The 10581-nt window shown below is 40.7% G+C and overlaps 1 protein-coding gene across 4 annotated transcripts in view; it reads right to left on the bottom strand.

Moving 5' to 3' along the window:
• THADA (THADA armadillo repeat containing) overlaps positions 1-3463 on the bottom strand; it is a 330132-nt gene extending 326669 nt beyond the window's left edge. For all 4 annotated transcript variants that reach the window (XM_047852046.1, XM_047852045.1, XM_047852044.1 and 1 more), the window contains exons 1-2: positions 3335-3463; positions 63-158 (exon numbers count right to left, since the gene is read on the bottom strand). In XM_047852046.1, coding sequence (XP_047708002.1) covers positions 63-138 — 76 coding nt within the window. In that variant the 5' untranslated portion in view covers positions 139-158; positions 3335-3463. The remainder of the gene's footprint in view (positions 1-62; positions 159-3334) is intronic.
• Positions 3464-10581: the final 7118 nt, after the last annotated feature.

Raw genomic sequence — 10581 nt, forward strand, 5'->3', positions numbered from 1 at the left:
TGACATAAAAATACTCTGCAACCCAGAAAAGAAATAAACAAATGAGGTCAGAAATCACTTACAACGCAAAGTTTCAAGGTCTTGATGGCAAATGGTCAGTGCAGTCACTTGCATTTCTTTCTTCTTCTTTGCGCCCATTTTAAATAGAATAGTAGACACTGTAAAAAAGAAGAATTTAAAGCATTGTCTAATTCAGGATTTCTGAACTCAGCACTATCGGCATTTTGGACCAGAAACTTTTTGGCTACTTTTTGGGTGTCTATGTATTGCAGGATGTTTAACACGTTCCTCGCCTCTACCCATTAGATGCCAGCAGCATCCCCTACCCCCAAGTTATTACAATCAAAAACTATCTCCGGGCATTGCCAAATGTCCCCTGGAGAGCAGAGTGGCCCCAGGTTGAGAACCACTGATCTAAGGATTTCTGCTTCAAAAAAGAAAAACATTTTTAAGCTCAACAACAGCTTATTATTTTCCAAAGTTACTCCTATTATGACCCAGTCTTTGTATTTTAAAAATACAGCAAACCTTCATTTTAGTAATGACAGCAACAACAACAACAGCATGGTTTTTCCAAAAGTAAACTGGGCTCAACTAACTTCTGTGCCTTCTTGGACATATCAGGAGATGTCATAACACACTGTATCTTGACTTTTGCAGAGTATTTGATAAAGGAAACTTGCATACTATCCTTGTGAGTTTGCTTTTAGTTAACAGAATTTGCTTTTAGTTAAAAAGGTTTTAGTTAACAAGTCCGTAATGGGTTTGAATAAATGTTCCTAAAGAATACACACATATAGTACCATGACATCTGGGCATCTCTAGGGAAATGCAACACAGGGCTCTTAGCACAGTTAGCATGTTTAGCAATGGGTGTGATTCAGACATTGGAGGACATAACATAGAGAATTTGTAAAAGCTACAAAGCTGGAAGGTCATGTTAAATGTTGAAATCAGGATTAAAGTACAGCCCGATAAGCTGGAATGAATTTAGCAAGATGAAACAGAAATAAATGTAAAATGCTGCATTTTTTATTAGAAAAAAACATAAAACATTAATACAAGACAGGGAGATAGCAGCCAAATGTGATTTGAAACAAATCAGTATGTGAGCCAACAGAACAACATGTCTGCTAAAGACCACATTATAAGTCAGCCTGATCAAGGGAGTGCATGATCCCTTGCTCACCCCCACAGGTCAGGTGACATGTGGAGCATCAAGTAAAGTGCTAGTGGCTATCCCTTAAGGAGCCATAACAAATGATAAAACTTTCAAGGAACTAACAGATTTCTGAAGGGCCTAGAGAGCACCCCCTTCAGAGAACAGCTCAGTTAACCAAAGGTGTTTGGTCCGGAGAAAAGAGGACAGGACAAGTGCCATAAGGCAGCTGCTGTTGCTGGAGGACTGTCAGAAAAAGAGATGTCTTTTGTCTTGCTATAGAATTAGGAAAAGTCAGTGCAGGCTTCAGGGAGGCTGAATCCAGCTCCCTGGATTCAGGGAGAACTCTCCCTGAACTCTCTGGTCTAACTATGGAATGGACTGCCTTTTTAACAGAGAATCGCCCAGCTCTGAAAGTATCCAAACAGAAGCAGAATGAACCCTTTGCACCTGAACTCCTGCAATGGCCTCACAACTGGTCTCCTCTCTTCTCCCTTGTTTCTGAAGAGTCCCCTCTTTTTACAGTCTTTTTAAAACTCTCATCAAATCTAATTACTCTCTTGCTTAAAACTTTCCAAGGGCTTCCAATTACACTTAGAATAAAATCTAGCTTCAGACCTTGGCCCTCAAGGCCCTAAGTAATCTGGTACTACCTTCCTCTGCATTTCATCTCAAATCAATCTTCTCTTAACCATTTAAGGGACCTTGCCCTTCCTAATACCTCTGCCTGTTAATGTCTGTTCCACCTGATCTTTGCAAGATCTTAGCACCTCATCTTTCAGGTCTCTTCTCAAATACCACCTCCTGTGAGAAGCCTTCCATGACCACTGTCCTTCAAATGCCACCACTCCTATTCACAGATCATTTCCATTAACTTATTTTCTTCATAGTACTTACTACTACCTGAAATTGCAGTAACTTGGTTATTTGTATATTGTCTGTCTCCCCTAGTAATAAACACTATGAAGGCAGCAACTTTAATCTGTTTTATCCACTGTTTTAATCCTCAATTCCTAAAACAGTACCTGGCATATATTCAGTGCTTAATAAATATCTGATGAATAAACGAATTAACTAACAAACACTGTCAGAGATGTTCTAGAAGGGAGGTATGCCTTTAACAACAGAAAAGTGCACTACCAGATATATTCTATATCTAAATGACAAGTTAGTCCTGACCTTAAAAAAAACTACGGTCCAGGGGTGCCTGGGTGGCTCAGTCAGTTAAGCGTCCGACTTCAGCTCAGGTCACGATCTCGAGGTCCACGAGTTCGAGCCCCGCGTCAGGCTCTGGGCTGATGGCTCAGAGCCTGGAGCTTGCTTCCGATTCTGTGTCTCCCTCTCTCTCTGCCCCTCCCCCGTTCATGCTGTGTCTCTCTCTGTCTCAAAAATAAATAAACGTTTAAAAATTAAAAAAAAACAAAAAACAAAACTACGGTCCATCTGCAAAGTAAGAAATCAATACAACAATGGAACGTGAAAAACTACTTAACAGAAAATGGTAATAAAAATAAACACATAATGGCAACAACAAGGGAAGAATTTGGAAAGTGACATGATTATATCTAGGGGAATAAATGGGGATCACTTCCTAGGAAAGTGACCAATACACAAACTTAAGAAGGGATAGAGACAGATAACTGGGGAGACTATTTTCTGGTGAATGGCGAGTAAATTTACAGCAGGATTTGATCTTGAAACCCTCAATACTACACAAAAATTGGCTCGGTGCTTATGCTTGCTCAACAGATACCTAAACGTCTGTCCTGATGAACTGGGCCTCCCCAAAAGGGAAAATCCCGTGCCCACCCTATGACACTGCTTCAGTGGCCAGAAGATGCTCGGCAAATTGTAGTTCTAAATCCCACTGGCTGCTTTCCTTTGACGGCTGCTTTCCTCCCATTTACACCGTCTGGTTGACTCCCACATTCTCTGGGTAATTTCCGAACCACGTGGAATCCAGAGAATGACAGGTGATCAAAAAAAGTAGTTAAAGTGCTGTCTCCATGGAGACGTAAGCGACCGGAAATCAGTCCCAAAACCTCCAAATTCTCGCGATAGCCCAGGACTGGGGGAATTGGTGCGAATCACCTAGCTGCCCCAGCTAAGTAGCCGAGCAGAGCTGTGAAGAGTCGCGCGCTACCGCGGGTCTGGCAGAACGCCTGGGAGCCAAACCTCGTGCTTGTGAGCGTCTGAGAAGAGTCGCAGCCGTCTAGATGAGTGCCGGAGCTGCTCTGGTTCTACGGTATCTCCGTGGCCCGCAACGTGGTCTGTTGACTACCGGGTAGGGGTGATGGGAGGGAAGCAAGGGGACCTGGACCAGGAGTGATCGCGAGAATTGAATGACTGAGCTCTTCCAATCAGGAGGCTGGAACGGTCGTGATGTCACTGGGAACGGGTGTTGCCGAGTGGATTTGGGTAGACGGCGACTTTAAAAGAATGCGCGGTGCAACCCCTTCTAAGCCAGGGGCGAACTCAGCGGTTTGGAGCCCTGTCTGTTTCATTCGCTTTAGGGCAGTCTAGACCTTGAGCACCTGGGAAGCATCTTTGCTTCAATCTGACGTTCCACTCTTCTCCCACACATTTTACCCAGCACTGAGACAGGACGAACTGCCTCCGGGATGCGGAAACCAGCGATTGTAGAGCCTGGGAGATGGTGTCGGGAGAGGGGGGTAGTGAGAGCCGAAGCCACAGTAAGAGTTTGGTTTGGTTTGGTTTGAGAGAGGGAGACACATAATCCGAAGCAGGCTCCTGGCTCTGAGCTGTCAGCACAGAGCCTGATGCGGGGCTGGAATTCACAGACTGCGAGATCAGGACCTGAGCCGAAGTTGGAGGCTTAACCGAATGAGCCACCCAGACGCCCAAGGGTTTTAATTAAAATGAGAAACTCTGAAATGAACTAACCTGTAACCAAGTGCGTTTGTTCCTGAGTTCAAGCCCGGCATTGGGCTCTGTGCTAACAGTGTGGAGCCTGCTTGGGATTCTCTCTCTCTCCCATTCTCTCTGTCCCTCCCCCCTTGTGCGCGCTCTCTCTCTGTCTCTCTCTCTCTCTCTCTCTCTCTCTCTCTCTCTCTCTCTCAAAATAAATGAGCTTAAAAAAAAAAGTTTAGGGGTGCCTGGATGGTGTAGTTGGTTGAACTTCCAACTCTTGATTCCAGAAGAGATCCCATAGTTGGTGAGTTTGAGTCCCACATCAGGCTCTGCACTGATGACATGGAGCCTGCTTGGGATTCTCTCTCTCCTTTTCTCTGCCCCTCCCCTGCTCGTGAGCGCGCTCTCCCCCCCCCCCAATAAATAAACAAATAATTTTTTTAAGTTTAAGAAATAAATAAATAAATAAATAAATAAAATACACCATGAATTTGGGCCATGAACTTCTTTCTAAATAGCTATCTATTTTATTTGTAAAAATGTATTCCAAGGGAATTTTTAAATTTTTTTTAATGTTTGTTTATTTTTGAGAGACAAAGAATGAGTAGGGAGGGGCAGAGAGAGAGGGAGACACAGAATCTGAAGCAGGCTCCAGGCTCTGAATTGTCAGCACAGAGCCAGACTCAGAGCTCCAACCCACCAGCAGTGAGATCATGACCTGATCCAAAGTGGGATGCTTAACTGACTGAGCCACCCAGGCGCCCCCCAAGGGAATTTTTTAAAGAATCCATAGTCTTTAGTATGTAAAAGTGTAAAAGAAAACACTTAAATGACATCTTCTTGTAAAAGTGGACTACATAAAATCATGAAAAATAATATATACATGTTTGGTTCAGTGTAGTTCAGCTTTGGAAATATGTACCAGTTGAAGCAGCATTTTCCCCCCAATTAGGGAATGGATTTTTTTATACTTAATGACACATTTTCACACATTTCACACAGATTTTTAAAATCTGTGACATTTGAATGATTAAAATTTGACCTCCGAATACCACAAAAAAAGGGCTTTAACTGCCTACTCATTTAATACTTGTTCCTAAGCATCTCTATTCAAGCCAAACTTCAGACCAAGCCAAGGTAAGTTTTTCCTGTAAGTATTGTTTTCCTAGACTGAAAAACATAATATGGTCTGTCAGTCAGTTTTACATTCCCAGTACCTCCTAAAAAAACACAATTTATGGTAATCAGCCAGGAATACATGATGATTTACATAATTAAAGAATCCATCATAAGAAGCGTTATGGCACCTGGGTGGCTCAGTCATTAAGTGTTCAACTCTTGATTTCAGCTCAGGTCATGAACTCAGGGTTTGTGAGTTCCAGCCCCACATTGGGCTGACACTGACAGCACAGAGTCTACTTGGGATTCTCTCTCTGCCCCTCCCCTGCTCTCTCTCTTTCTCTCTCAAAATAAGTAAATAAGCTTAAAAAAAAAAAAAAAGCCTATTTAATGGTTTCATGCCCATCTAGATGTCATATCTAGAACTATGAGTATGAATATTGTGTTATTTTTTAATAGAAGATGAAATCTTGTTACTTGTTAAAATATATATATATGTTATTTGTTAATGTGTTTGTCCCTGAGTCAACGAAAGAAAGCAGAATTCTTCTGGCATTTATCTTGCTGTGTAATAAGTTACCCCAAAACTTAATGCCTTAAAACACTACTTTTTTTTTTCTTAATTTTAATTGAGAGAGAGAGAGAGAGTGCAAGTGGGCAAGAGGGTCAGAGGGAACTTGCTGTGTAATAAGTTACCCCAAAACTTAGTGCCTTAAAATACTACTTTTTTTTTTTTTTTTTTTTAATTTGAGAGAGAGAGAGAGTGCAAGTGGGCGAGAGGGTCAGAGGGAAAGAGAGACAGAATCTTAAGCAGGCTCCATGCTCAGTGTGGAGCCTGATGTGGGACTCTATCCCATAACCCTGGGATCATGACCTGAGCCGAAGTCAGGAGCAGGAAGCTGAGACTGAGCCACCCAGCTGCCCCTAAAACACTACATTTTTACTATCTCACAGTTTCTATGGGTCAGAAATTCAACAGTCATGTATGTGGTTGAGTGCTGCTGGCCAGGAATCTCTCATGAGGTTACAGTCATTGGAAGATTTGGCTGGAGCTGGAGAAACCACTTCCAAGATGACTACACCCAGTGGCTCTGATTGGTAAACGGAGGCCTCAATTCCTTCCATGTGGCTTCTCCCCAGGCTGCTTAAACATCCTTACAACATGGTGGCAGACACCCCCACCCCCAGGATGAGCATGAGACAGCAAGGTAGAAGCTTTAATGGCTTTTGTGGCCCAGCCACATGTCAAACATCATTTCAACAATATTTTGTTAGTTACAAAGGTTAACTCTATTCATGGTGAGAAGGGATTACACTCAAGTGTGAATACCCGGAGGCCAATACAATTGGAGAGTGCCATTTTGGAGGCTACCATGGTACTATAACACATCTTCAGGGTTTTCCTCAATGCTTAAAATGTACTAACTAAGGAATCACAACTATGGAATGATTTATTTAAGAGTTGTTTGAATAGGATTTCCACAGTACATCTTAAGGACACATTAATGCTCATGTTTTCTTACAAAGTTATTTGCCTTTAATGACATACATTTTCATAGAAGACAGCCACAGAATTTAAACGTGAAACTAGTTTTATTGTGGGTGAGGAACGTTTTAGATGTTCTCCAAACTTTCTCTTTTCAAGCCATGCTGATCTTATCCCTTCCCTACTTGAGAGCACATAGTGTCTTGTCTTCTATGTGATAGTCTTTTCTTTCCCTATATACCAGGCTCTGCTCCAGCCTGAGTGACCTTCTCAATAGTCCTTGAAAGCACTGTTCTTTCCTGTGCTGTTCTGTGCTCTCTGCTGGGAGGGTCTTTCTTACTCCCACCTGAGAAACTTCAGCACACTTGAAGACCCATCTCAAACGTCACCTCCTCACTGCAACCTGACAAGAAATCCCTGTTCTTCTGCCATACTTAAGATTTTCGTCTCAGTTGTAACATTGTCATTTTGGTAGTACATGCCAGTTATTTGTATGCTTGTCAAACTTCCTATGAGTTTATGAACTTTTCCAAGATAGGGACCATCTTTAGATCCCTAGTGCCTAGCCCAGTGCCGAGCCCGCGTAACTCAGCAAATATTTGTTGGGTTAGGGTCAAGTTCTTTACAGCGTTATTGGGCAGTGGTGCTTACTTTACCACTCTGTGGCAGCCAACTACAGAATTGTTTCCACCTGTGAATGAGGAGTTCCACTGGGGTGAATATTCACCAAATTGTAGTCACTGGTTTTTTAGGGTAGTGAAATTCAGGAGACCCTCACTTTCCATGCTATTTTTGCATTGTTTGAATAAGAGCATAATTTTTCATAGGGAATATAGCATTCCTACAGAAAGGTACAAAAAAACAAGTATTTATGAGGAAGTTTAACTTCCTAGTTTCCTACCTGAAAGTATGTTACAATAACTTGTCAACTCAGTTTAAGTAATATACTATGAAATATAACATCCAAATAGAAGATTGCTTCGTGAAAATTGCTCAATGCTATGTGTGTGTGTGGTTTGTTTGATTAGTATTAGTCTGGTTCTGTGAAAAAATGTTGGTATTTTGATAAGGATGGCATTAAATCTGTAGATTGCTTCGGGTAGTATGAACATTTTAATAATATTGATTCTTCCAGTCCATAAGCATGAGATATCTTTCTGTTTACTTGTGTCATCTTCAGTCTCTTGCATCATTCTTATATATTTTCAGAGTACAGGTCTTTCCTTGGTTAAGTTTCTTCCTAGGTATTTTATTATTTTTGGTGAAATTGTAAATGGGATTGTTTTCAATATTGTGTTTTTAAAATTCAGCATTATTGCTGTTTATACCTATTGCATCAAAAAATAAAATCTTTAAAAGAAAACATAAGTAATTTAAAAAGTAATAAGGAAAAATATTTGTAAATATGGCCTGAAAATATTAGAACAAAAAATTATGTACACATTTATTATGTTTACAGCTTCATAAAAACGTAGATACTATGAATAAGGATTGGAAGAGAATGTGTTTTAGGAAAGTAGTTTATCAAGCTGGTGAGACTGAGTGAAATTTTTCTCTTCCTTTTTTCTTCTTAAAGTTTCTTTAATGTTGTAACACTGGGCTAATAAACTTTTCTTTTAAGGCCTGTTTTTATAATCACCGGAAAGGTAACATTTTTTACCATTTGAATTATGTTACTATCATTTTATTTTATTTTGTTTTTTTAGATTTGATTTCTAAATAATCTCTATACCCAGTATAGGGCTTGAACTCACACCCCCAAGATCAAGATGTTACTGTCATTTTATTTTTTTATTATTTTTTTAAATGTTTATTTTTTTGGAGAGAGAGAGAAAGGGGGACAGAGGATTTGAAGCATGCTCTGCTCTGACAGCAGAGAGCCTGATGTGGGTCTCGAACTCACAAACTATGAGATTATGACCTGAGCCAAAGTCCGATGCTTAACCAACTGAGCTACCTAGGTGCCCCAAGATATTACTGTCATTTTAAAGAAAGGCAGCAGTTGTGTAGGGCACAGATGGAAAAACATAAAAATTTTTAACATGTAGCACCATCCTTGATTAAAATGCTTTTGAAAGAAAATAAATGTTTTTCATTCTTATTTTAAAAAGCAATCTCATTTCCCCCACATTATTCTGCCACCCCAAACCAGCCATCATTTGGGAGCCCATGTATGGACTTTATCTAAGAAAGACAAATGAGGGAGATTTGCATCACTTGGTCCTTATGACCATCCCAATTCTCAGCCCTCCCATGGAAGGAACTAGTAGATGCCTACCACTATTTCTTTGGGACATCTGAAATGGAGATGGAAAATGTGGTATAAATTTTAGAGAGTAGGCTTCCACCCTATGGGGTTCTGCAAGGGGAGAAAAGAGTTTGTAAAACATAGTTCTATGTATTAGAAAAGGTGAAGATTGTGTTGAGTTTTTAATACCCATATTTACTAATATTATCCTGACTGCATGTTTTAGGTTTCTGGAGCAGAGCAGATTGCTATTATTTACTTTCAGCCAACAACAGCCACATGGTTCCCCAGTGCCCAAATTCTTATCCCTGGGATGAATCAGAGCTGGTTAAATAAAACTCTACATATGAAGTGATGCATTTTATAGATGAGGAACCCCCTAAAAATGCATCCGGGCACTTATACAGAAGGGAGAAGCAGTTGTACCTCTCCCCTCTAATTTTTTTTTTTTAATTTTTTTTTTCAACGTTTATTTATTTTTGGGACAGAGAGAGACAGAGCATGAACGGGGGAGGGGCAGAGAGAGAGGGAGACACAGAATCAGAAACAGGCTCCAGGCTCTGAGCCATCAGCCCAGAGCCTGACGCGGGGCTCGAACTCCCGGACCTCGAGATCGTGACCTGGCTGAAGTCAGACGCTTAACCGACTGCGCCACCCAGGCGCCCCTCTCCCCTCTTCTTTAGAGAGTTTCCTTAGAAATGCCATAGGAAGGATCCTGGATTCTTACTCTTAACCTTTAACCTTTTTGAATATAAGTAAATTTCTCCAGGGGAAAGATAAACCTGGTGTCTCCAGCTTTACTACCCAGAGATGCCTCCACAATACAAGTCTCATTCCTCCCCTTGAAATGCAAACACAAACACATACACATCCAGGAGGTAAATCTCTGTAATTTACCTCCTGTGGATGTTACAGAGTAAATATTATATGTGTAAATTTTATGTGTGTATGGTAAATCTCTTCTGTATGTGTCACAGAGTTCTCTCATTAATCAGTCATAAATTAACCTTCCAGAGCTTGATTTTAGTCCAAGTCCCCAGTACAATTTTCTTAGAAAGCCCAAACTGCAAAAACAAAAATATTTTCTCTACTGTTCCACAGATTGGTTAGAACATCCCAAGACTTGCATATCCAAGTTAGTGTGACCTTTCACATTACGTCAATCTGCTGCAATTGCTAAAATTTCTGAAACTCTTCTTTTATCATTCTTTTGTGTTATTCTGACTACATAAGGAAATCAGCCTTGCTATTTATGGCCTAGCTTTGCTTTTGGCCATTTGATCAAGCACACTCCTTGATCATACCTGCCGTATCTTTTTTTTTTTTTTTAATGTTTATTTATTTTTGAGAGAGAGACAGAGCATGAGCGGGGGAGGGGCAGAGAGAGAGGGAGACACAGAATCTGAAGCAGGCTCCAGGCTTTGAACTGTCAGCACAGAGCCCGACACAGGGCTCAAACTCACAACCGCCAGATCATGACCTGAGCCGAAGTCGGATGCCCAACTGACTGAGCCACCCAGGCACCCCCATACCTGCCATATCTTAAAGTTACTTTTGATGGTTTTGAAAAATCAAATCCAATTCCAAAGGATAAAGATTTCTATATCATCAGCAATCCTGAAGAGAATGATTTAAAAAGAACATCCAAAAAGATTTCCAAAAATATTATGAGCTATACTAATATTTGAAGAAACAAGT

This window comes from Prionailurus viverrinus, chromosome A3 (genome assembly GCF_022837055.1).
Source record: "Prionailurus viverrinus isolate Anna chromosome A3, UM_Priviv_1.0, whole genome shotgun sequence".
NCBI classification, from domain to species: Eukaryota; Metazoa; Chordata; class Mammalia; order Carnivora; family Felidae; genus Prionailurus; species Prionailurus viverrinus.